Source organism: Corvus brachyrhynchos, unplaced genomic scaffold, assembly GCF_000691975.1.
Source record: "Corvus brachyrhynchos isolate BGI_N302 unplaced genomic scaffold, ASM69197v1 scaffold258, whole genome shotgun sequence".
In the NCBI taxonomy this organism is placed as follows: Eukaryota; Metazoa; Chordata; class Aves; order Passeriformes; family Corvidae; genus Corvus; species Corvus brachyrhynchos.
In genome coordinates this window covers 4,713,559-4,740,296 of record NW_008240122.1, presented here as the reverse complement: position 1 = coordinate 4,740,296, position 26,738 = coordinate 4,713,559, and the positions used below count along the sequence as shown (strand labels likewise).

Sequence of the window (26,738 nt, the reverse complement as noted above, 5' to 3'; positions counted from 1 at the left end):
AAGCATTTCTTTGATAGACATTATGAATCTTACCTGAGTGAAATCTGTGTTCTAGGAAAAATGACTGCTTGATCATTTTAAAAAGACGATAGACTTGATAATCAGCCAGAGACTGAGACCAGCCCAAGTCATGAGAGCTTGGCAAAACAGGCCAATTTTTCAGCAGAATGTAATGAGTGTTGAATAACATTGTTAGGATCAGTGCTGTGCTGTTAGAGATACAAAGTCTGATGCCAAGAAATGGTGCTTTTAGGCAGTGAAAGATGATGTACGCTGAATTTTAAGCACTTCTGGCCTACTGGGAAGAAAAAAAAAATTAAAAGCTGCAATAAATCCCTGTTCAGCAGAACAAAACTCAGCTCTTAATACATAGGTTGCATTGTGTTTCTGACCAGGGTTTGGGTCTTTGGGGTATGTAAATTGTACTGTCAGAGTTTAGCTGTCCACGATTCTCATGTATGTAAGGAAAAACCACTAAAACTCACTAACATGAGAAGTGTTTAGCTGTAGAGGGGGAAAGAAAAAAAGCAGCTCAAGGCACTACTAATATGTTCCTTCAGCTATTTGAACATGGGAATGGTGAATGCAGGACCACCTTAAGTATGAGAGTGTGAACAATCAGCTGTTTGGATACCCCAAAAAAAAATTTCCTGACAGCAATATTTATATTAACAGTTAGCTATTACAATCTTTAAAAGGTAGAAGTTGATCTGAACAGGTTAACCTCCATTTTAGAGATTGGTTTTTTTCCAATACTCAGTTGGATTAAGATCTGCTATACTGAGTTAGTCTTTGTCCAAACGTCCCCAAGACTAAGGGGATACTTTAAAAGGGAGAGTTTTGTATCGTTAGTTACAACAGACATAGAGGCAAGGATTTGGTTTCTACTCCTACTGAGTGTCCAATCTAAGAAAGGAGGTAATGATAGCCCACTTTTGCAGGCTCTTCACAGGATTTGCTGCTGTTTGAGCAGCTCGCTGGTGCCTGTGTGGGCACTGAATGTTTCAAAGGCAGTTATCAGAAGGGTCAAGCATTAACAGCTTTCACACAGCCCTGCAGTTGAAGTGCATGTTTGGAAATGAATTTCTTAATGTGTCTGTCCTCTTACTATGCAATTGGTGTAATTACACAGGAAAAAACTGGCATTTTCTATATGGAAAAGGATTGACCTGTTTAACAGCATTGGGATTATCGACTGTGAGGGTGAAGCAGAGGCTTGGAAGGATTTGATGGGGAAAGCCCATTAATCATGGGTTTGTCAGGACTGCTAGAATATGATGGCTTCTGTTTCTCCACCAAAACTCAGGTTGGGAACTGTGGCAATTCAGCCTCTAAACTGTGATTTGGTAGTCTTAATTTTCCCTTTTTTTTTTTTTTTGGTAAGTGTAAGGGTAGCATTACAAAAGGCACCCTCAGCATGGAAGCAGCAGTCTGAGACACAGGACAAGTTTCAGAAGGGCAGTGGCCTTCAGGGCATTAATTCTTCATTTGAAGAAAGATGGGTAAACTCTACAAAGCAGTATGGACCTTTGGCAGGCTCATTCCGAGCTCTCAAATATGGGTGACATTTGATTGTTCTTTCAGTCTTCAAAGATCAGTGCAAACCTTTAATTTCTATAAATAATTTAATAAATACTTTTGTTTTACAATGATACAACAAATAACAAATTCATAGCAAATGAGTCACAAAGAATTTAGGATCAGTATACTTTAATAAGGTATCAGTGTCAAAATACATTTCCTTATCAAGTTAAGGTTCCCATACAGTTATAATATTGTCAATAAGAATTCAGCAATATAGATTATGAAATAATTATGATAAAAATATGATTAATATTAAGACATGGAATATTTTTTCAGAGTGTTTTAGTAAACTGTTAGGGTATAACATCTTTAATGCTGAAACTACACAAATAAGAAACAGAAGAGCAGTATTCAAGTGTCTTTAATCCTTGAAGCCTTAAGTCTGTGCTACTGCAAATTTGACAAATCTGGATGGCCAATTTTCATCACATTTTGATCCTTACAATAAATTTTTTCCACACAGTAATAACTTCACTTTAGGAGTAGATTATTTTTGGTAATAAACTCTTGAAAGGTTGCCTACAATAGGGAGTATATTTTTTTTACATCATGTACCCATAACAAAAGGCCTTCAGCTTTTCTAGGTATGTGTGGTTAAGACTCGCTTAACACAGCGAACTCTGAAGTGCTCTACGAACCCAAGGCTCTCTCTATGCAAGTGTCAGTGCATGATAAAAAGCAATTTTATATACCAGGCTTCAGCAGACTCAGAAGTCTCAAAAATATTTTTGTTCTAAGTTTCTGGGCCAGAGTTTTACCTTTAGTACTTTGCCACTGTTTCATTTTCTTCAGTGAATCTACAGTGATTTATACCAGTGGAGGAAGCAAGATGATACATCCCAACATAGATCTAAGTCTGTATTTTAAAGTCAGAACTGCTCATCTGCCTTTTACTTATATTTCCTGCTGTTTAGAGATGTTGTAACTTGAACTTTCAAAACCTTTTGAAAGGATTCAAAGCCCTATTTTTCAAGTACGTGTATGACAATTAATGATAGTTGGAAAGGAGCTCTGAAAATGTCTGGCTGCCTTTTAATGACTTTTTAGCTACTGATTAATGCAAGGCAAGTAAAAATGAGAGACCTCCCTGCTGGCTATTCATCTCACTATGCAGTCCCTAATTCTTTTTATCTAATTATAACTGAGTTAGCCTAATACACTGGGAAATACCACTTTGAGATTTGTTGATTCAATATTGCAATTATATTGCTAGCTAGCGTACAAAATGAAAAAGGGTAACATTAATCAGAGGTGTTAGTACTGGCCACTGCTCCGATTCCTGAAATATCAGCAACATCATAACAAATACTGCAAGTTTCTAGCAGAAACAGCTCTTAAAGTAGTTGTGTCATAGATATAGCAAAAGTACCAAGAGATGATTAACAACTGACCCAGAGAGAAATAATAATTAAAAAAAAAATCTGTTTTGTGTAAAAAATAAAAGGCAACAACAAAGAACAAAACAAGAAACCTCAACACAAACAAAAACACAGGTCTAAATCCTCCACTGGGGCAAATCTGTAGGACTCCCTTAGCTGTAGAGCTAAGCCAGGTTAAGGCAGCTGAGAATGTGGCTTGCTTCTGAGAAAAAAAGCTTAAAACGTGCAACTTTCACAGATACCCACAAACATTGCATTTCACCATTCACATTTCTTTCAACAAAGTGTATAAAAATGAAGGATAGGGATGGGAGGCAGAAGGCTGGGATTTTTCCTTAGTATGCTTTTCCAAAAGTTATTGAAGTTACAATAAAATAAATGCTGGAAAACAGAAAGACTCAAAGGATTTTAATTTGGCAGATCAACAAAAAACTGTGGTTGGAGATCAAATTTGTTTCATTCATCTTTGGCAATAAAAATATATCTTTGCAGTACTGCAGCCAAAGTATCACATGATGAGGCATTTATACCACAGCTTTTTAATAGCATGAAATTTGAAAAAAAAAAATTCAGAATATAAATTACAGGTAATGAGATAAGGGGAGGGTAATCAAACTCTCTAAACACCACTTTAATTGCAATAGAGAAAATACAGTAGATGTATTTCTTTAATATGAATAATAAAGTGAGTAACTTCAAAAGGCCACTATTTGGTAATGTGGACAGGTTCAATATCTAAGTAAAATCCTGTAAAAGTGTACTGGTATTAGAAATTGTCTACTTGCAAAAATATATTTAAAAACGGAAGCTGTTTTGAACAGTATAGGCCACGGAATATTGCGGGATCGCTCAGGTCGCCTGGTCCAGTGCTCGGAGCAGTTCGCTGCCCTGCAGCAGCATCGAGCTGCCCAACACAGGCACGTTCACCTCACAGTCATATCTCGTCAGCTCAGGCAACAAGTAGGGTTCAAAGGAGGGCCCCAGCAGGCGACTCGTCATACCTGGAACACAGCAGTGAAGCAAGTTATGGTGCTGAGACCAGAAAGGGCACTTTTTTCCTCCCACCTCTTCTGTTTACACCAGTTTCATTCTGTTTTTATGTCAATAAAACCACCAGTAGTTCCAGGTGTCAGAGCAAACCCGTGCTCTGCCTTAAACTGCTGCAAGGGTGTCACACAAACAAGTGCAATTTTTCACCTCCACCCCAAATTCTGATTGCTCTGAGAAAAACTGTATTGGTGCAGATGAGGAAAGCTGTAGTAAAAGACATGGTCTCTGAATTGACACCCACTCCCCTCGTGTATTAAAAAGAACAGATACACGTCCCCTTTAATTACTTATTTCAACATTTAAAAGGCACATGTTAAGACTAAGCTACAAACTTCCGTATCAGTGTTTCAGCAGAGTTGTTTAGTACAATGCAATAATCAATTCCGTCACAAGACAAGAGTATGGCTGGAGGATGACAGGACCTCCAAGGTGAAAAGGTGTTAAGTTTAATTGAAATGAAGCATAAAAATACTTTTCTCATATACTACAAATGTAAACATTACAGTTTCATACTAAACCACACAACTAATTTTTTGTGCTATATTTGGATCTTGCTTTATTATCCTCCTCCATATTTTTGTGTGGTTTTTTTTTCAATCAAAATTTCCTTTTATTAGTATTGGAACAAAATACCAACATTTTCCAATTTCTGTGTTTGACAGGTCTTACCTGATGCTTTATGAGCTGGCTGGACACTGTAGTCCTGACAATGGGAGCTGTAAAACAGAGGGGGAAACGCTCCTGCTTTCAAATTCTCACCCAGACTTTCACAGGTGGGTTGATGCTGCTGCTGTTGCTGCAGTTGATTCATTGGTTGGCTCAGACCTCTCGAGTTACAGAAAAATTCATCTGTGATTTACATAGTAGGGAAAAAAAAGAAAGTTAAATGAAGCCATTGTAATAATTATAGTAGATTATACTGATCCAAAGCAAAGTGAACCTCGGTGTGGTGGTGTCACAGCATAGGAAAATCTGCATCTTATCACAAAGGAAGTCTAGAAACAGCCCCAGCTCTAGCAGTAGTATTGCAGTCAAGATATGCTTGTGTAAGGAAGCACAGTGCTGCAGAGCAGCAGTATCTGTTCTAGCTCTGTGATATTCACACCTTGGATCAGCAGGAGGTAAACACAGCTCCATTAAGCTGATTTCTGTTCCCTCCAAAGCAAGTGTGTGAACGTACATGAAGCCAACTAACTGGTATTTATCAAATGTACCTTTAAATTGTTCAGCTCTTAGTGATACAACTTGATCTTTAATTTTAGCTTAGTGTAATATTTACACAGCTTATTTACCTTTCCTTTTGAAAGAGCTTTTTTCCCTATTCAACTTGTCTTAAAACGGTGTTTCAATATGTAACATTGCAAAACCACTTTCTTTTGTCTTACCAGTAAGAACACTTGTGCTGAGAGACTTCTTTTCTGTAACCAAGGAACAGTTTTCCCCCTTGAGAAATTTCATTCTCTTCCACATTAAGTGAGATGGGTTAATGACAGATGGATCTCCCTAGAATGAGAAGGGAAGCAAAACAAACAATTACACTGATGACCGTGATGAGTCCAAAGTTGTTAAGGGGATGCATTCCTTATGATTACCCCACTCAGTTGTTGCAAAGCTTGTTCTTCATAATCCAGCTGTCGCTTCAGTTTCAAACTGTTGGACAGAGCAAGTCTTGCTGGGTTTACATCTATGCCTCGTTGTCCAAAAGCATCCAGGGGCCTGTGGAGAAGAGATCCTTGTGAGTGCCCAGGGAGGCAGATCGAAATCATCTTGTTCATATATACAGATTCTTCTTTCATTTAAAGACATTTAAGGTGTCTGAGATTTGTCAGTGGACTGATCTAAAACATCAAATGTTTGTATTTCCTTTTATTAGTCATCCCACCATCTTTAGAAACTTTTGACGTTTGGGATCAAAGACTTAGGAAAGTTTAGCATAAACAGCCCCTAGGGATCTCCAGGCAGACAGAAAAATGCTGTGGAAAAGAAAGTCATATAATTCTTAAGAATTAGATTTGAGAGCCATGCATGTCCCCTTGCTTTATGCCCTAAGTATGAACACAGTTCATACTTTACACATTAAGTATGAACAAGCTGCTGACTGGGGACAAACCCTTTCTTTCCAGATGCGCATTCAGACACTGGTATTTCTGCCAACAAGAAATCCCAGGAAGCAAACTGCACAGCTTCACTTTTTAAAATGACCATCGCTATTTTATGTACTTCCTGAACATGTCAGTGTGACCAACGCTGAAAACACAAGAGCTAGAGAGAAACTTCTAGTATGGGGCAACTTCTAGGACTACGCCCTCTGATCTACATCTCATCACATACCGTTCACATGTGTACGAAAGCAAACAAAAAGGTTGTAGAAAAAGAGCCTGCAATTTAAGTCTTGGCTGTAGTATCTACATATGCCAGCAATAATGTACTTTCATTCCTCCCTCTTCCCCATTTTCTGTTGTGCAGAAAATAAATGCAAGGTAAGAAAGTATGTGTGTGTCCCTGCTACTGCTGGACCAGTAAGTCTTTTTGGTACTGTTCTTAAATTGCATAAAGCTTTGCAAAATTACTGGTGTAATTTTAACTGGACCAGCAGGAAATTCATTTGCGTATCATTACAGGCAATGCAAAATTAGCCGACTTCTGCTTCCTCCAGACTCACTGCCACTGGGAGAGCACCACAATAATTTCCCCAGAGCTGCAGTCTGATGCCTATCACAACTAATTGTTTCAGCTGAATTGAGAAAAATTTATTTTCAAGATTATGACCCTTCTCATTTCCCAAAATATTTTCTGGATAAATATACATAGTTATACCACAGAAACACGCACCTTTTTTTATATATGGGCACCCTCTGGGAAGTTATTGGTGGCCCCGAGGGGGAACTTGATAGGGATCCTGAGTATTTATCCATGAGTCTCCATTTTGCAGGAACATATTCTAATGGGGGATCAGGTGGCCACTGGATGTTTGGTCTTCCTCCCATCGAAGACAGGGGAGTGCTGGCTTGGTCATGGTGTGGTGGCAGTGATGACCTACTCATATTGTTGAAGAACACTGATGATAGGGACCCATGACCAGAGTTCATTTTTTCATTTGCTAGCTGTGGGCAATATTTCTCTGGGAGGAACTGATTCTGTGAAGTAGGAGTGAGGGGTTGGAAGATGGTACTCATGCTACTTAGACTCTGCTGGGTATTTTGTGCACTTTCAGAGAGAGGATGTTCTTCTTGGCAGATGGGGCTGAGCTGGAAATCTTCTCCATCCATAGGAATGTAAGGAGCCAAGGTTTCAAGGTCCAGTTCACTAAAGTCAGTCTGTGCAAAGATAAAGGAAGTTCATAAAGAAACTGTAAGTTAGTAACAGTTGTGGCAGTTAGTGTGATATGGAATACTAACAGATGCAAAGATGAAAAATCACTGTATGCCAAATTTACCTAATGAAACTGGCCAACTCCTGTTTAAAGACGTCTTAGTTCTGTGCTAGCATACATGCTCATATCATCAGCAGCAAAATTAAGACAACAAACCAAAGGAAGAAACCTCCCAGAGGAGCAATATTTGGTAAAGCAGCTTGCATGCAGCCTCCAGCATCACTGTGATCTGAAGTAGATATTGTTTCACTAAGCTTTGAATAATTTGTCTGCCAAGACTCTGCAACATGTGGCACATAGTTCAACCTCAGGCTTTTTCATGTTAAAATAGAAAATACAGCTTTCTCATAAACCAGCTACATAAAAAAAAAAGGTGTCTAAAAATGCAAAAGTTGAAAAAATTTAGCCAGAAGGATACTATCACACTGTATTCTTTTTTCCCTTGGAGGACTAGTCATACCCACAGTCACTTCTCTTGGCATTTGACCAGAGCTGAACAGAGGGGATAATCAATGTTGGTCCCCCAGTCAGCTCATAACACCTCTGCAGCACTTTTCTAACACTCGTTTTTCCCACCAAAGCAGCTGATGTGGTGGGACACACCTGAACAAGCAGATGCTGAATCTGACAATACTGAAGTTTGCACATGCCAAGTCTTGCACCAAGTTTCATCCCGATCCACACTTTTCTCCTATCTGTCCACTCTTTCTCTTGCTTTCATTTCTGTTTCTATGTCCAGCCTTAGCCAAAATTTCTTCAGAACATGGATTACAACCTACCTAAGCCTGTACATTGTGTTGGCAAATTTGGACCCCAGCACCCCAAACTTTCTGTAGGATTAATAGATGAAGATGAGTGTGAGGTCTGCGCTACCAATCAGTGATGCCTGTTCCTTTCTCTTAACTATAAAGTATAAGCTCTTCACAAAGGCATTTCAATTAAGTATCTAAAGTTACATAAGCTGAATCAGGCCCACACCTTTTACTCACTAGCTCACTTGCTGTAATGTTGCAACAGTGGGTTTATTTATTTATAGGGGAAATTTCTACACTTACACCATGATTAGAATGCGGGAGATGGAGACTGTGTGTTACTGTTGTGCACATAATAGTCAAGTCTCTCTGAAAACCTTCAAGAGGCAAAACAGGAAGAATATATCTTAAATGAGTTTTCATTTTGTAGTTAAAGGAGATATATGCTGTGGGGGGCATTCCTCTCTCATTTGGTTGTTTTGCAAGAATCATTTATATTTTGTTCTAGAAAGGATGTTTACTCATTAGTCATTCGGCTGGATTTAAAAACAAATTGCTGCTGCTTATATTCCTTATCCAATCTACAGAAGGCTCCAAATTTTGAAAGCTCTCTGGTGATCCTTTCTTAGCAATGCCACCACAGCAACACTCTAAACCTCGTGCTTCAGAGAGTAAGGGACAGAGATTGACATGGCAGCTTTTGGAAATGCACTGTTTTGTTAACGTGCATCCAAGATTTGGTGTACATGATTTGGTTTACATGCTGTATCCCAATATCTGCACACAAAACATGCAGCTGTACTGTCTACCAGCAGGGGACTGATTTTGGTGGCTTTTGGAAGACAAAGTTCATTACCTGGGAGGTGCACTGACTTTTTGATTCGGTGTCCATGGCAAAAAGTTTTTCAATCACCTCGATCTTAAGATCTTCATTCACAGAACTGTAATAATCTCCTGGGCTGCTGGGCTGCATGGAAATAACAATTTGTTATAGGCAGGAAGACAACCACAGTACTGCCTCAGCATCATGACATTTATACCACACTGTTATTCAGTAACAGATCTTTCCTACAAAAAGTGAATGACCAGACTGTATATTTAGTGTCCTCAGAATCCCAAACTGTCCATTTCTATCATAAGCTTTTTTCTGACACAAGATTGTCAATACAAAACATAGGCACCCATTACAGGAACCTATTTGTGCTCTTATTTTAAATGTTTTTTGGCAACTTAGACCAGGAGCAAGAAATGTGCACCATTAAATACTACTGTCAAGAAAGAAGGTACTTAGCAATACTTCCATGCTTTTCTTAAGACTGGATAACCTCTGGTAAGAGTGGCTCTAGCTCTTGGGGGCAGTGCCACGAAAGCATGTTCATTCCTTCAGTGGGAAACTCCAAGGAGCTGCTCTCAAAAGTCTGACGTGGCTAAGCTTCCTAAAAGCTGCAGCTTCTATTTAACAGAAAGAGGATGGGTCTGGGGCAATGCTCCCAGCAGCCACTGGCTTTTTATAAAGCCACTGGCTTTACACTGGCTTTTTATATAAGGCTAACTACATGAAAGGTGGTAGCATGTTCTCCTACTAGTTGTTTTATCTGTTACAGTAATTACTGAGGGACAGCTGGGCAACAACGAGAACTGCAGTGTGAAGCCAGGATATTGTTCCCATTTGATAGTTTTGCTATTGATTCTTAAGGCATGATGCAATATAGGAAGGATAGAGATATGCTGGGCCTTGCTAATAAGGAGTGAGACAGGACCGTTAACACAAAAATGTCTACATATATTGATGGGATTTGCATCCAAAACATAACAGGCTTTTAATGTTTTTCAAGCTCTTCTTACCGTGGAACAGCTACTGTTGCTGCTTGCACTTGGAGTACTGCTGCCAGGTGCAATCTGAGGCATTGTAAAGGATGGTATTGTCAGTGTTTCACCTTGAGCAGGGTGGCTTTTCACTTCCACTGGCCATGCTTTGTTTGGTGTCAAAACGGCATTGGTGAAGGCAGGGGCTTCCTCAAACTTCTGTGTTCCTGGATGGAGTTTTAACAATATTAATGAATACTTTTATCTGGTGCAGTGTTATGATATAACTGCAGCTATTCATTAAAAGTAAACACTGCTCCTAGTTGCCATGACAATAAGTTGGCATAGACTTAATGCATGTTATTTAGTCAGCAAGAAAGCCTGATTCTGCTCTCATTCACGGAAATTTTCCACTGGTGTGAGCATGTGGGCTCTTTTAGCCATTACTCCCAATTTGTACACACGGCAAACAGACCTTGTCTATTAAGTTTCTAAATGTAGGCTCACACGTGGTTCTTTGTTGCACAAAAATAATTTATACAAATACTAACCAAAATCCAGGGAAATAATGGCATCACCAGGTGTTGGTGCCAGCTGAGCAAGTTCCTCTGGTTCTTCCTTTAGCTTAGTAAACAAGAAGTCACTCTTCTCTGTCGCAGGGATGCCGCTGTCATAGGCAGTCTTCATTGTCAGCAGGTGAGGCTTGAAGAGTGATTCTGTTTGGTCCATGGAGAACACAACATCGTTCTTCTCAATTTCACTAAGAAGAAAATAGGTTTTAGGCATTTTGTACTGTAAAGATGAAAGATGTGGATAAAGTAGGCAGTACAAACTTTCTGAGGCTGGGGCTATAGGAGCATTTCGGCCTCTCGGTTGCACGCCAGGCTCTCGACAGGCGAGGCACAGTTCCAGCGTTGCTGAGCCACCACCATCTCAGATGACGCAGAGAGTGTGGTCAGGACTTCTGTGGGAATACTCGGGGCTTTGTTGCTCTGCTTTTTAAAGGGATGTAGTTGAGGCTGTAATGACTATTACTCAAATAAGTATTTCCTATTTTGGCCCCAACTAGGACCAAAAAAACTTGAGTTTTGCCAAATGAAGGCAAAACTTCTGATTGGTCCTGATTTTTGAGGCTGTAAACAGCTTCTCCTAGCAACATGAGATACAATTACTACGTAGTTTTATCTCTTGGTCACAGCATTAGAAAAACAAAACACATTAGCAGTTGTGTTACACAATAAAGTACTCGGTGCAGACCTTACACTGGGTTGCATGAGCACAGCAGCCGCTCTACAGAGGAGAAAGGCTGTGGTGTATTTCAACAGCGCATATGTGAACAGGCATGCCACATTTTTCATTGATGTCTAACATCAGTAAACAAGACTGAACAAACATGACTAAGCTGCTTTCAGAACAACAACGCTGAATAAATAGACCCTTGAAAAGCTCCTCCAAATACTGCGTTTCTCCGGCACACGAATGCACACGTGTTCTGAACCCACCTCAGCACGTAGTTGACGCAGACGATGCACTGGGGCTGTAGGTTTCGGGTGTTGTAAATCACAGTTCCTTGGGTCTCCAGCCATACGTATCCCCCGTGCTTGGCAAGCATACGGTACTGGCCCGTCACTACTTGACCTTTTGTACACACTGAGAAAAGGGGGCAGAGATATAAATAATGCAGCAGGACAGGAACACACAACATGTAACACTTGTTTTAAATACACCCATTTCTGAGTTTTCATTATGCAGAAGTGCACTAAGGCATTTCTTAACAAGGATGTGCTTAACTCTGGGGAAATTCAGCCATTTTAAACATGAAAGGGGCTGTTCATTTGAGGCTTCTACTCAAGACTGAAAATTTGAGTTCCGGCATTTGAGTTCTTGAGATGGTCTGGATCTTCAGATCAGAATGTGGAATTTTAAAAATTTAATATAATATTCCAACTGCTCCCAAAATAATGCCTGCTGACTGCATGTTTCTTGAGTCCCTGTTGTACTGTACACATCTCAGTTTGGGCTTCCAAATTGATCTGTAGAAAAGTGAATTTATTGAGGAAACTATTTTGGTTTTTAGGAATTATTAGGAAATTAAAAAATTAGGAATAGTTTCCTTATTTAGGTGATTGATAATATAAGAATCAGATGATTTAAAAGCTATATTCACTAAGAATTTTTTTAAAATTAAGATCTTGTGGTAGTAATACCACTCTTAAAAAAGTATAAAAATTAAGAATAGTAAACAGGACTGCTTTGTCTAGACAAAAAAAAGCTGAACTACTGTATTTCTCCCTCTGGTTGAACTGTGTTGTTCCTGTGCAAGCTTGGAATTAGCAGCCTAGAAGAAACCAAGATCCATGTGACCAAATCAAATAATGTTTATTTAACTCTGTTTTTTGAACTGTCCTGTGTTTTTCAAGCAATAAATTGACAATAGTACAACTTGGGTTTAAAGCTTCTAAATGTTTGAACGGTGAAATCTGTAGCCCTGCTATCCCCCAATTTTGCAGTAGTTGCAGAGAATGAGTTTTCAGTGGGGAGCTTTGGACTTCTGAGATGTAAAGTTTTATGATGTCCTGTCTGTTGTAATTCAAAGTTGTCAGTGAAGAAAAAATAATGTCGATCAATGGCAATAAAATCAGAGCTGGAGTAGACAAGCAATACTCAAACTAATAAGAACTTGTACTTGTAAGCAGATATAGTCACACTGAGTAGCAGCAGAAATGGGAACTGGCTGAACTAAACCTGACCACACATTGGCAACCTTTCCTTTTAAACAGCTTTTACATCCAAAAGAAGTATGCCATCAAACTAATGCCTTAGAAATAATGCAATTTGACTCAGGAGGACTGGGAAATTGATTCTGTAGTCTTTCTACAGAAAAATTCCTTGTGAATGTGGCCATTAACAGAAGCTATTTATTGTCAGCCTCTCCTACATCGCCACCATACAAATGTACAAATCCAGGCCTGTAAAATACAACTGTTTTGCAGATAATTGTTGCTGTGTTTATCCTTCTATTTCTGAAGTTTGTTTGTTTTCTTCCTAGGAGTATTTAATCATCCTTCATTTAATTTATTTAGACAAAGTAGAACATTACTTTTATTGATTAAATACTTCTGGTGGAACAAAATCAAAAGGCTTTCATTTCAAAGTGTTTTAGTGACTGGACTGTTCTGCTCTGATTGTGAAACATAATTACACTGCTTCCTAATCATCAGTTCATCAATAAGAGTCACAGCGTAGGCGCCTGTTACATTACAAAGAAGCTTTTTACTGCTTTAATCTTTTTTATTATTATTATTCAAAGCATGTCATGTTCTGATATAATAAAGTACAGCAGAATCCCTCCATGGGGTAATCTCATAAATTACTAATACACTTGTAACTGCTGACTTTGTTATCAATGCTACATTTAAGGTCCTGCCTTCAAAGTGAACTTCTCACTTCTCTCTTTATTTTTTAAAACTTTTTATAAAGTATACATTACCTGTATCTGTGCAGAACTAGTTACATGTCAATGAAATAGGCTCCAATTATATTCCTTATCTTTGTGTGGAGAGGGGGAAGGCAGGGATGAATTTAATAGAACACAAAACCATGATTCCCTTGCAAGGCTTGCTGAACTTCTGCTATGTACTACCAAGTGGCAGGTCCCAGGTGGTGACAGTCAGCTCCCCACTGAAGTCAGGAGCTAAATTCCCACTGGCTTTAATGGCAACAAGACCAGCTCTTAGTGGAAAGATTCTTAATTATAGATTATAGATTCTTAAATATAGATTATAGATTCTTAATTGCTGAATCAGAAAATACAGTTCTACAGTCAATCTGTTTTGTAGATTTATGTAACAAGACAGAAATTTGCATCTTGCTTGTGTAACATAAAACCCGGAGTATGTGAAGCACTGCCAAGCGCACGCTCATCTTCCACGCGATAGTGACTAATTAAGGCTTCCGTGCTCGCTCTGCAGTTGTACTTCCAGCCATGAACACAGGCACTATTGTGGCTTGCTTGAGCGTGAGGCTATTTCACCTCAAGAAAAAAACCCCAACCCTGCAGTACAGTAAAGCTGCAAGAAGCATGATTTATCACTAAATTAGAAGGAAGGAAAGGGAAGGAGTTCTGCTTTGTGCAAGAGATTAATCTGAGGTTTTTCCTTCCAACTTTGGTCTCCTTCCTCTATTTCCCATACATCTTTACAACACTAACTGGTGGGCACTCAGAATTGATGACTGCATTACTGCAAGGAGATATACTCTATACGTAGCGTATTTCTAATAAAAATTATTGTTTAATAAATGCAAGTGGGCTGAACATGAATTTTGAGCTGGATTGAGGACGTGGCCAGGGAAAATGAGTAAGTTCTGTATAGCTACATGCTTGGAGGAACAAGTAAGGTCTGTATAAGCTCTATACCTGCTTGGTTACCCTGTGCATTACACAGCACCTCAATGGCACACAATGGAATCCAGGCATTTCCCGTTTGAAGGGTTTATGTGTGTTTTGTCAAGTTGCAGCTGGCTGTCACTTTGTCTTTGTGGTTGTTCTCCGACTTGGTAAGAAGCCTGATGGTCCCAGAAGACACAGGTACTATTTATCTTAGAAAAACTAAAGGGGTCAAATTTGCTGGTGATTTAAACTGATGGTTCTGTTGTGGGCAACGACATTTATCACAGCAATAGACTTTGGTCCTGTGCTTTGAACAGTAAAAAGATAATCCGTGCTGATCCTGTGCTATCATAAATCCTATGGAACAGTTTGATCCTAAACATTTATAACCTCTACGGTGCCTTGAGGACTTTTGCTGGTGCAACACCACCCCTCTAAGACTTACTCTTGCATTCATTCTGCTTCTTGATCAGACCTTGTACCCTGCAACAAGTTTGCAGGACATGGCCCTTTTCAGTGGGCACAAATGGCATCTAGACACACACCCTGCACTTCGTGAGGTTAATTGAATTGCTGGAGTGAGGAGAAACATCTGTTAGTGCCTGGTCATGGTGAGTACTAGAAACTCTCCAGAAATCTTTACATGGACAAGTAACTCAGTGCTCCCGTTTCATTAACTAGATAGGGATAACCAACAAGGGCTTGCTCACTTTCCCTTTCCTGTTACCAAATGGATTGCCAGCTCCCATTTTATTCCCTCCCTGGTGGTGTCCCATTCTTAGAAATCCAACTCAATGATTCAAAAGTACCAGTGCAGCACACCCCCTGATTTCTCAGGATGACTTTTAATAGCCCAGCATAGGGTATGAACATCCTATCTATAAATACCACTTACTAATTTTTATTGGCAAAACCACTAAAATATTACCTAAGAAACAATTTTAAAAATTACATTCCCAGATAACTCTCACTAAGTATTGGCTGATCTATTTTTTTCTTTTAAGCAGCTTTGGAAACAGGATGATTCATATCAACACTGTTTTACAGCATACAACTTTCAACACTGCCAAACATTTTTTTCAAGAAACATTTCAACTTAAAACTGTCCTGAATTTTTGCCATTGGAGCTAACCCCTTAAGGTCAGACAGCTATTCTTTGCTGCAACTTTTCTCTGGGAAGTACAGAAATATTTTCTGTAAGTCTGTTTGGCAGGCAATTCCCCACAGATGTGACCTAAGTAATGGGCTTTTTCCTGAGGACAGAGACCTTCATCACAGCAACTACAAGGCGTGTGGGGTTTTTCTTTATGATCTTCTAGGTTCCAGTCTAGCTGTTTTGCTTTGTTTCTATAAAAAGAGCATCTGCAGAGGTTTTAGTGATGTTGCTAAGAACTCTCCAATAAACTGGTTCGGGGGCCATAACAGCCAAGGGTGGGAAATGTCATTTGTACATTAGTGTACCACCTTGTCTCCAGCCAAAGCACCAACTCTTAAGGACAGAGACTAAAGATTTAAATCCAATTATTTTAAGACACCTGATGTGAGAGAGATGGAAATTTTAGCTGTGTGGCCTGCTGAAGAGAGGGATCTTGGATCTGATCCCTGCTCCCAGAATAATTCAGGTACTTTACTTTAAGAACAGCTAGAACAGTTTTAGCTATGGGAGCAGTTCCCATAGGCATAACAATAACAAGAAGCAGCTGTTCCTGGCAATAGGTATTATTTGTATAACGAATATCCCTTTTGGAAAATCTCCTTGCACATCTACTTTGGATGGGGAAGATAGTTGTTATTTGATAGCAAAAGAAAGACATTTGAAAGAACACTGCAATAAGCTCTTCCTATTTCCCTTTAGCTCTGCCTGCTGAGCCCAACAGCACATGAGAAAGATAAACATAGAATGGTCCACTGGACCAGGCTGCTCCGAGCCCCATCCAGGCTGGCCTTGAGCACTTCCAGGAATGAGGCAGCCACAGCCTCTCTCAGCAACCTGTTCCAGTGCTTCACCACCCTGATACTAAAGACTTTATTCCTAATATTTCATCTAAACCCACCCTCTGTCAATCTGAAGCCATTCCTACTTGTCCTGTCACTACATGCTCTTGTAAATAGTCCCTCTCTATTATTCCTGTAGGCTCCCTTCAGGTACTGGAAGATCAACCCAATTCCTTCTCTTTTCTGGGCTGAACAATCCCAATTCTCTTGGCCACCAGTAAATGCCCTGCTCACCAGGTTAGAACTGCCTACCTCAGCTTTTCAAATTTTCAGCTGAACCTTGCACTATACCTTAGAGGGGCAGTGATTCTCTCTAACATCCAAGTTTAGTTTTAATTATGGCAAAAAACAGACCCTCGGGAAAGACCAGCACCAGATTTCAGCTAGACAAGCAGAGTAACCTGGTGTAAATACTGCTCTTGGAGAGTATCTGCACACAAAATGCACTTGTATTTTCAACTGCATATTGAGGTACCCACCATTTATGCTTTACATGCAAACTACAAACAAAAATAAGAACACGACTTACGGTTCTGATGACTCTTGGTCATACTCTCTGAATCCAAGGCATGGTAGAACTCATATGCTGAACGACCCAGCAGCTCCTCTGGATGGTATCCAATCAACTCTGTTATTCTTGTTTAACAAAAAAAAGCAAGTATTTAAAATTCAGGTCACTGTAGCCTTATGCTTACATGTGCAGGGCAGCTATCAGCTCGAGTCCTTAGACTAAGAGAATTAAAAAAGCAATACGAGAAATTCTGAGCTTCCAAACACATGAGAAGCTGTAGAGGACTTCTGATCACATTCTGAAATATGTCCGTGTTCAGAATAAACTGCCTTGTACTACTACTGGAATAAAAATTCCTAAGGATGTCAGTATGTGCATTGCCAATTTTCTTATACCTATTGCATGCTATCTGTAATAGAAAGTATCAAGTTTCATTACTGACAAAGTTCTCAAGCTGTCCACTACATGCAGAAACTCCCAACGACCACCATTCAAAATCAAATATGTGTGAGGGGGTAGTGGTTGGCACCACCAGGTTTAAAAGTATGCATACATTTTAAAAACATACACAAAAGGGTTAAATCACCACTTTGAGCACTGTTTTAAATAAAATAAAAATGCCAGGTGAGAAATTATGGGCAGTTAAAAGAAAAAAATGCTCGTCTACTTAGTCTTTCCTCAGTTACCTGAGAACTTTGGCATATGGATTAGGTTACTTGGGTGACTAATCCACAAACTAAGTAGGATTTTACACAAAGAAAGCTATGATCTCAAAAACTAGACTTTTTTTTCAGAGTATTTCTGACACAAGGCAGGATTTCTCACAAGTTCCTGAATCAATGAAAATAGGTCATCAAACTGTGCAGATGATTTTCTCTAATGAGGGGGTGGAAAAAAAATGTACTTCAATTGGAAATACCATCACACACAACTTTACAGGAAACACGGTGAGTTTAAAAAAGTACATGAAATTAATTCAAAAGCAAAGATTATCTTCTGGTTTACAAGACAGTGACTGACACTCTTGCATGCATCTTCCTAGCTCCTAAATTCTAACAATAACCTGTAATACAGAGAACAGCAGCAGAAAGGACCCAAACTGATTGTGAAGCTGTCAGAATCCTTTAAAAGCTGGGAGGTTTGCAAGGAATGGTCACATCTTGCAGCACCTCACAGCTGTCAGTGGCAGTGCCCAGGTTTTGTGCCTCATCACTAACTCACTCGGAATGGCTTTATCTGGCCACCACCAGAGTTGATTTGTGGTGTTGCTACTTTTAAGAGACATCCTCAGGTTTGGGTGCTCCCTGGAAGGACAGCTTTGGCCTAGCCCTCCAGACACAAGCATGTCTTTACAAGACAGACATGTAAATACTGTTAGACAAACAGAGCAAAAGCATGGTATTCATCTCCTGGATCCCCCTCCAGCAAGGAAGACACATAAGATGGGACTATTTTGTGTATGGCTTGAACGCCAAGGTATTGAGTCAGCTTTTCCCTCACCTCCCCCTCCACAGAACTCTATAGCTCATAGCCCCAGGACACCTTGGTTTTGTCACTCTGAAAACTATTCTCTGTCCTGATTTCCATGGAACAAACATGGGTTTATAAAACTTTAGTTGAGCAAAAGCTGTAGCTTGTATTGGGTTCCCCTCAAAAACTTACTCTTCTGTTTATGTTTCTAGTTTTATTTACAGTCACAATTATTGTGTTTTATTTACACAACAAAGGGGAAATGTTTGAATCCAGGTTTCAAAGAGTTTTTTTTACTCTCTTTGCTGACAAACTTCTGAGCTTTTAAATTGCATCCCACTCAAATCTACCTTTTTTCTGAAACCACAATTGTTTTTTCTTTCTTATTGAAAAGTAGTTCTCATCATGAGTTGGTCATCAAAGCTGAATCATCAGGAGAAAACAACAAACACTGAAGGAGTCCTAACAAAATTAAGGCTCACAAAATACAGTTGCTGCTAGCCTTTACACAGCCAGCTGGGACACAAGTAAGTGACCAGAGGCTTTGGCAGGACCAGTGTAAACATATGGTCTTTAAAAACAGAAACGATGGCCTTTTGTTATATAATGGCACAATATCATAAAGCCATTCCAGTTATTTTGGAGCTCATCGCAAGGGGAAGGATTTTAAAGTTCAGGAAGTTGAGTATTTACTCTTAATCCAGTCATTGGGAGCTGAGAGCCAAGTGGGGGTTGAGCAGGGAGAAGGAAAAGGAAATGAAGATAATGGGGAAAAAACAGAAGCACCATGTACCCAGCAGCACCAGTGCAAATCCAAACCCACATTACAGCCTTCGTGGATGTGAACAGTGGAACTGAGACAGCAAACAAAAACTACATGGTACAGCAGGCTCAGGGACTCTTCTTATATGGGAATTGTCATCTCTATACAAAATTTATGTATTCCAATCCTGTAATTCCCCTTCTCAAACTGCTCCTTGCTGTTCATAATGAGCACCCTCACTATAAAATTACTCTTCTTGTCATTCCATGGCACAAAATGACTTGTGGTGCAATCCTGCTGTGACAATGACAAATCTAATTAGATTTAATGTAATCTTGGACGGAAGTTAGCAAGTGGTCGGTTGGTAGTATCTTTTTACTACAACCAACTACATATTACACGAAAAGATAAAAATAAGGTATCAAAAAATTACCCACAAACCCCACAACACTGGCTAAGTTCTAAACCGATGCCTGGTAACAGTGAAATACTGATAAAGAGTAATTGTTTTAAAATAGTTACTTTAAAAAATAATAATAAATGGCTAAACAGCCTCTATGCTCTCATTGACCTATCTGTTCATCTGTTAACACTATTCAGATTCATTATACTTCTCGTTGAAGACTCCTAGCATTGACATGATTTTTTAAAAAAAATTGTAGAATGTTCCTTTTTCCCACACACAAAACCCCCCTAAAACGGGCTGACAGTGTTTCCTAAATACCCACTATTTTATAACAAACTCTCTCCAATAATTGTTATCTCTATTAGTTTTGGGTGCATAAATTGGCAGCTCACACCCTCTAATAATAACTTTCTTTATTCCTCCAGTGGTGCTGCTGACCCTGAAAAACTTAAAAAAAAATCTTACAGGCTGCAGGCTGTGCAGGGCTGGAAATCAGATTAGCGTATTTCGTGCCACATTATACACCAGGCTCAAGGCGGGCAGCTATCCCGCTATCCATCACATCCATCCTGTGGCTCTCCCAAGATGTTTGTGGAAGAAGACTGGGCACAGCCAAGAGCCTGAGCAGCCCCTGGGCCAGGAGGCAGTGAGTGTTTCAGCACAGGTCCTTGCCCTGACCTCACCTGAGCATCACTTTGAGGTTTGCCAGTGAGGTGCACCCTCCAAACTCCATGTGCTCTCCACAGGAGCCTCAGCAACACAAAATGCCAAGTGAACACACAGAGGACTAAATGCAAAGGAAAAGGCATCCCACGGAGCTATGAGAAGGAGGAGTACACAGCTAAGGAAGTCAGGGAAACGTCTGTGTCCCATGGAACCAAGGGATCATTTACAAAACTGAGTTCAGGCACAAGACTTCCACTTTTGCTTAGACACCAGACAGAAAATTGCTCTTTGTGCAAGCTGTGGAATGACAAAATTAGAAAACAAACTGTATGGTGGTTTTGGATGGCATCCCTGCCATGGTAGGCTTTGTGTTTCCTTTGCATCTGTAGAATGCTAATTAGTAAGATAATAATAATTTTTTTTGTTGAAGACGAGAGGTGGGCTGCAAGGCTGTTTATTTTCCTGTTACCAGCTCATTTCTGAGAACATAAAATTTCTCACAAACACACCTTTGGGGGAATCTTAATTTTTGCCAGAGTGGCACTTCTGTTTTCTGAGCTAAACCTGTCATCATGATGTACAGAGGTCAAAATCTCAGAAAACACAGTGAAGAGGTGGGCAATACCCATCTGCAGGAGCAGATCTGTCCCAGCTGCCACCACTCAAGTGCGTTTTGAGCACTGTTTCAGTTTCCCTTATATATACAATATATAGAAGTATCTTAATATTTTATTTTTGGGACACAGAAAAATGGCAAAGTTTTGTGCTTAGGGTACACAATCAAGAAACAAGTGATCTGAATCCTATTTCTAGGTTTGCACAACTTTGCCCTATTTTATCTCTTTGAGACATGGCAAAACAAACAAAACTCACTGCTTTGAGGGTGCATTTCCTACAAGATGAGCTAGTTCAAGTATTTTTGTTTTTCTTAAAATTGTGCTTTTCTGTCCCTTTATAGGAACACAAAGCTTTTCATTGTATACCATTTCTTGAGTTAAAATAGTATGGTAAGAACCATCAGAACTGAGAAGTCAGGCTCTGTGAAAGACTGCTCTAATGTTTACTGCTCATAAGAAATAGCTGGGTGTATATTTGTCGGGCCCTGTGCGGACTCTGTGTGTGAGGGTGTGGATCTCTTAACAAAGTCCTTCTGTATTCAAACTGTTACCAAGGTATTGAAGTCAAAATGGTCTTGGAGGGAACAAACAAAACAAAGTTATACTTAAAGCAGAATGAGTTAAAAAAAAAAAAAAAAAAGAGAAAAAATAATAAAGCCTAACACAGACACCGTGCCTGGGGTAAAGCACTCTGTCAGCCTGCTAGAGCAGGCAGCAGGGCAGTCTTGCCAACTAACCACATCTCCTCTCAAAAATATTCATGGCTGCTTCTACTCTAACCCAAGCCAATGGAAAAAAAAACCCCAAAATGCAAAATCCTGGGATTCCTGGCCACTCCTGAGCAGTATGGATGGCCTGGTCAGGTGTATCTGCCCTGCGAGGCAAAAAAACTACACATGTACATGAAAATCTCCACCAGGACTTTCACTCCTACTCGTTCTGTCTACCTAAATCAAGGTTTTGTTATTAACAAAAGAAGTAGGTCATGTTTTACTCTTAAATATGACACATACCAAAAGTCAGTCTTGTCAAATGTGGATCTTTGGCTTCAGATATCACCACTTCACTCATCTTCATACTGCATTTTCCCCCGAGCAGGAGTGAAAGGACAGGAGGTCCATTCAAATGTTTCCTTGCATTCTCATTAAACTTAAGAATATTCCCCAAGTATAGGTCAAATGGCAAATTGACTTAAATCCTCATCCAAAGTCCTATGCCTGCATATTTCTTATTTACTGGGACATGACTGGAAACACAAGAAAACTCAGTTTCCTCTCATTTGGGCACAGCCTGGATGCCACATGAATACTCATATGGGAAATCTAACTGGGACCAACACTACGGCATTGCATCTTCCTACACCGTCCTATTCTGAATCACCACATTATCCTCCACTGCTCCTTTTGTCTTCTTCAACTTTACCATTAAAATGTCCCAATCAAGAAAAAGCAGAAAAGGGTATATAATTAATTTGGTTTCTAGTATTCAGGGACATACGATTCCCCACAGCAAGCTATGCCTTCAAAGTAACAGAGACATACACCATTCAGTGTGCCAGTGCCAGGGCAACTGATGACGCAGCCTCTGGAGTTGGCACCTGTGCATCTCACCCCCTGCACAACAAATCTGTTTCCTTATCCATTCTTCCCTCCCCTCACACATGCTCCCCAGGGCAATTACAGGCAAAGGGAGAGTGCTTCCCTCTCCCCTCCCCAGCACTGCACAGGTCGCAGGGACGAAGGTTAAAGGCGCGTTGCCCTCACAGCTCTTGAAACCCTGGTTCCCTCCAATCCACAGCATGTGGTCTTCCTTTGATGTACTTAAGGCATAATGGCTCAGACTAACCGTCTGTGCTTGGGCACCTGAAGCAGTTTTGGGGGTTTTTATCAAATTCAAATACAGTTTTCACTTTCGTTTTGTGGATTTTTCCACAACAGGAGCACACTGCCACTATTTCTACCTACTCCTTGGCCCCGTGGCCCTGCACATGAAGATACACCAAGCAGTAGCTATGCCACCAAGGTAACAAAATTGCCTTTGTACAAAGACATGCCTTTTCTTCTGACTTGAACACGCTCACTGGCAAACTTTCCTGACACAAAAGCATTGTGCAGCTGAACTAAGCTTTCACTTGGATTATTAAATTGTACCACTGATCAGCATTTCTGTATTACAGCTAAAATAATCCTTCCTGTAAACCACTTAGCCAAGATAAGTGGAGCAAGGGAACATTTTTAAATCACTCTCCAGGAATGGCTGAAGCAGGCATTTAACAGAACAACCCTTATTTATTATTCATATCTCATGAACCTTTCTCTACAGGCTCATCACCTTGCAAAAACTGTTTTAAGAATACAAACATATCCCACCTAACCACTGCCAAGTCATAGGCCCACATACATAATTTATTTTTGGAAGGAAAATTATATGGGCTACTGTCTCACATGTTTTAAATGATGGCCAGTCTTGCCTGCTTCATATTGCATCTACCCTGTACCCTCCGAGGCAAAAGCCAACTAGTTTTTGTCACCAAGTGCTGCAAGGTTGCCAGCCTGTATTTTGTATGTTGCTTTGTCAGACAGAGACTATGAGCCTCCCTAAGGAGATTATACTCAGAAATCCGAGAGCTTCTTTGACTGAGTGCTTTGAAAATAAAAACTTAATGCTCCCTGGAAGCAGACCTGTCCATGATGCCTGGAAGTGGCTACCTGAAAACAGAGGCTAAAGATTAAGAGAATAAAAGGAGGTATTTATTTGAAGGGCCTTCAAAGGTACAGCCTGGGCAGTCAAAAGACCACACCCAAGATGGACCCTGGGTCACGGGTTCTTCACAGTTTTTTAAGTTTGGTTCATTTGCATACCAGGGTTAATTCTCCAATTATAATTTCAGTTAATGATGTAATTGCCCCAAGTTTGCTCCTCCTCTTCAAAGGCTTATAGTTTACACATTTTGGGGCCTGGGACAATCAAAGTGCCCTTGAAGAGAAAACGTAGAGATGGATTGTCATGTCTAACCAGCATGAGAGAACAGCAGCTAACAGGCTGTATGAAGTTTCAGAGTTACAAACTAGCCAGTACAGGATTTGAAAAATAGAAAAGTTAAAACCTAAGGCATCATCCACACCAGATGAACTGCAAGGACAATGCCAGGACCACTGCAGAAGCCTGGCAGAGGAGGCACACTGCCCTCAATGATACCAGCCCTGAACTGGAAAGACACCGTCTGCATCACTGCAGAAAGGACAGAGTACATAGGAAAGACACTGGCATATGCTGCCTTCCCTCCTCTGCTCCCCAGCCTGGACTTACATTCTTGGCATAAGCTGCTCCTTCAATGCAATTTGTCTAGCAGCACTGATTTGATAAGAACAGCTGAGTGTTTTGCATTTTTATGTGCCTTGTGAAGTGTCGCCTGCTGGAGAGAAATCAACATCCCTCTGGAAGGGAAGTGGGAGCCAGGTAGATCTGCTGTGAAGAACCTGAAAGGTTTGTGAGGTCTCCTCCTTCTCTGCCCTGGCTGGCTTTTTGCAGCTTTATCAAGATCTGAATAAAACAGGAATGAAACATCCAACCAAAACTATCTAGTAAAAGATGTACTACTTTGTAGTCTGGTTTTAAAGAAAAAATCTCTAAAATCCCTACAAGTTCAATCCTCCACAGGAAGCTGTTGTATTTCACTGCCATGTGAAACATTTTCCCTGTAAATCAAACACCCACTATTTAAGACAGGGCCTAATATATAATTTTTTAAAAAATAAGCATGTGTATCTTTAATGGGATAGCATCAGTCCCTCTAATTCTCATTTATAATGGCTTATGCATTAGGACTTGCAGAGACATGTGAATGCTGCAATAAAGCAAAATCCTCTGCTACTCTCCTGTAGCCTGCCACTGAATGACCCCAGTAATTCAGAGTCACATTGCTTTTAATAATGAGTCACTACCATATTGTTGCTTCTCCCTCCAGCAGCAAAATCCTATTGATATCTCAATATTTTCATCCTGAAAATATTAACAAAGAAAGAAGTCTGACTGTGATTACATCAGAGACCATTTCTAGTTAAAGCACACTTGCTGCTCAGTTCTCAGAGAGTTCAGAAGGTCAGCCACAGGTTTCACACTTAAAATCTTGCTTTCATCCACAGCTGCTAACACTGCAAGTTTTATATGGCCGCTTCATCACATTGTTTAAAAAAATAATCTTACTTAGCAAAGTTTAAGAAAACCTTTGAAGGTTGAAGAAAACAGCAAAGCTGTTGGTCCTGTGAGTTTCTGTGTAAGTTGCAAGCATGTGTATAATCTCACTGATAAGCCTCCAGACCTCAGAGGTTGCTAGCATCTCTGAATTTCAGGAGATCAATTTCTTTAGGCAGTTCAAAAGTTCATCTTGAATTTAGGGATGATGTCATAAACTTAAAAAACCCCAAAACAAACCCCAAATCCACAGCAGTAAAGACAAGACTTTTCTCTGGGCAAATGGGGGACTGGAAGACACTTCATGGGAAGGGATCTCTGGCTCGCTCGCATGCATGGAAGATTGTTAGTACATAGACAGGCAGAGGAGGCAGATGGCATGAAAGGCCATGGAGGTCCCAGCACTAGTCAGGCACATGGAGACTAGATGGATCTCCATTTTTTCCACTCAAGAGTGAAGCGTGGGGAGCAGAGGACAAGCCCCTTGCCTGATCCAAGATCCTCCCCCCCCACCATTTCGTCACTAAGAGGCGCATGTAGATAACCAATACAGGCTGTTTGCTTTTCGTTAAGCAAGAGGCTGCAACTCCATTTCAGAGCAGCCAGGTACTCTGGATGCCTTAGCAATTCCTGGTTAATTTAGAGCATGAAGTACTTGCCAGCTAAGTGATAACAGCATCCTGGGCCAAACCAACCGTAAAACAGTCCTTGACTAAGGTCCATATGGTGTCCCATGGGGCACGCTCTAAAACATGGGAACAGAAATCCTGTATACCCTTCAGTGTGTTAAACCCCGAGAAGCTGATGTTTGTGGCTCCAAGTTGCCTCACATTTCTCAGTAAAATTGAATTTCTCACTTGGCAGGAGGAGGAAATACATCAGGAGTATTGCTTTGCCCAAACTGAAATTTAAAGTGAATTAAGTAAGCCATAAATAGCCATTTTGGTAACAGGCTGTACTTTCTTCTAGTCCTTGCTTACCAGGACCACAGAGGACATTTGGAAGACCTGCTTGTTTTGTTCAGGAAGATAAAAACACCTATGGAAAGGAAAAACCAGTGGAGCTTACCTGTCATCACAGTAGGTGAATTTCATGTCCATGCTATGGCGACTCAGGAAGGTCTTGCTGTCCAGGGGGATATCGATGTTTGAAGGGTGCTGAATAGGCTCGCACATTATTATAAGGCAGGTGAGAAGAGGCTCCTTATACCCACACAGAGTGTGAGGAGGGCAAGTGTTATATACTTTAACTTGTCCAGTGCAGTGCAAAACCTGAAATAATGAGAACCAAACTTAGGATGTACTTTCTCTACACATCAAAATGTCAATAAAAATCAAAACCACTTAATTTGGCTCAAATATGGTACCTTCCATGTGGCAGACTTGAGGTTAACAGTTCTGCCTCTGTTGGTAACAGTGCATTTCATCCTCATGAAGAAGTCCCGCTCAGTTGACGTCTCTTTGCTTTTCTTTCCGAAGCCTGGACCTGAATCAGGAAAAGGCAAGTGAGTTTTCTCACTTTCCTTCTTGCTTTCTCCTACTTATAAGCATGAAGCATTCAACAGAAATAACAGACTAATTCTCAGATAATTTACCTGCAGAGACCATCAAAGATTCATCAACCATTGCAGAGCAGTTAGTAGAGCTCAGACCTAAAACTTTAAGTACAATGTAAATAGGACTTTGTGCGTTTTAAACCTATGTTTTAGCTTGCAGCACATAAAACTTTCCAAAGAATGACAGTTGAAAACATTATACCCATCTAAACTTGATGGAAGGAAAA

General features: G+C 40.2%; 1 protein-coding gene across 1 annotated transcript in view; it reads right to left on the bottom strand.

Moving 5' to 3' along the window:
• Positions 1-1,690: 1,690 nt before the first annotated feature.
• Positions 1,691-26,738, bottom strand: part of EPAS1 (endothelial PAS domain protein 1) — a 36,829-nt gene continuing 11,781 nt past the window's right edge. Inside the window, exons 5-17 of the mRNA XM_017744777.1 lie at positions 26,551-26,613; positions 26,323-26,441; positions 26,025-26,227; positions 16,859-16,965; positions 11,447-11,594; positions 10,496-10,704; positions 9,984-10,171; positions 8,995-9,105; positions 6,846-7,330; positions 5,606-5,729; positions 5,399-5,516; positions 4,683-4,862; positions 1,691-3,964 (exon numbers count right to left, since the gene is read on the bottom strand). Of these exons, the coding sequence (XP_017600266.1) occupies positions 3,813-3,964; positions 4,683-4,862; positions 5,399-5,516; positions 5,606-5,729; positions 6,846-7,330; positions 8,995-9,105; positions 9,984-10,171; positions 10,496-10,704; positions 11,447-11,594; positions 16,859-16,965; positions 26,025-26,227; positions 26,323-26,441; positions 26,551-26,613 (2,207 nt within the window). The 3' untranslated portion in view covers positions 1,691-3,812. The remainder of the gene's footprint in view (positions 3,965-4,682; positions 4,863-5,398; positions 5,517-5,605; positions 5,730-6,845; positions 7,331-8,994; positions 9,106-9,983; positions 10,172-10,495; positions 10,705-11,446; positions 11,595-16,858; positions 16,966-26,024; positions 26,228-26,322; positions 26,442-26,550; positions 26,614-26,738) is intronic.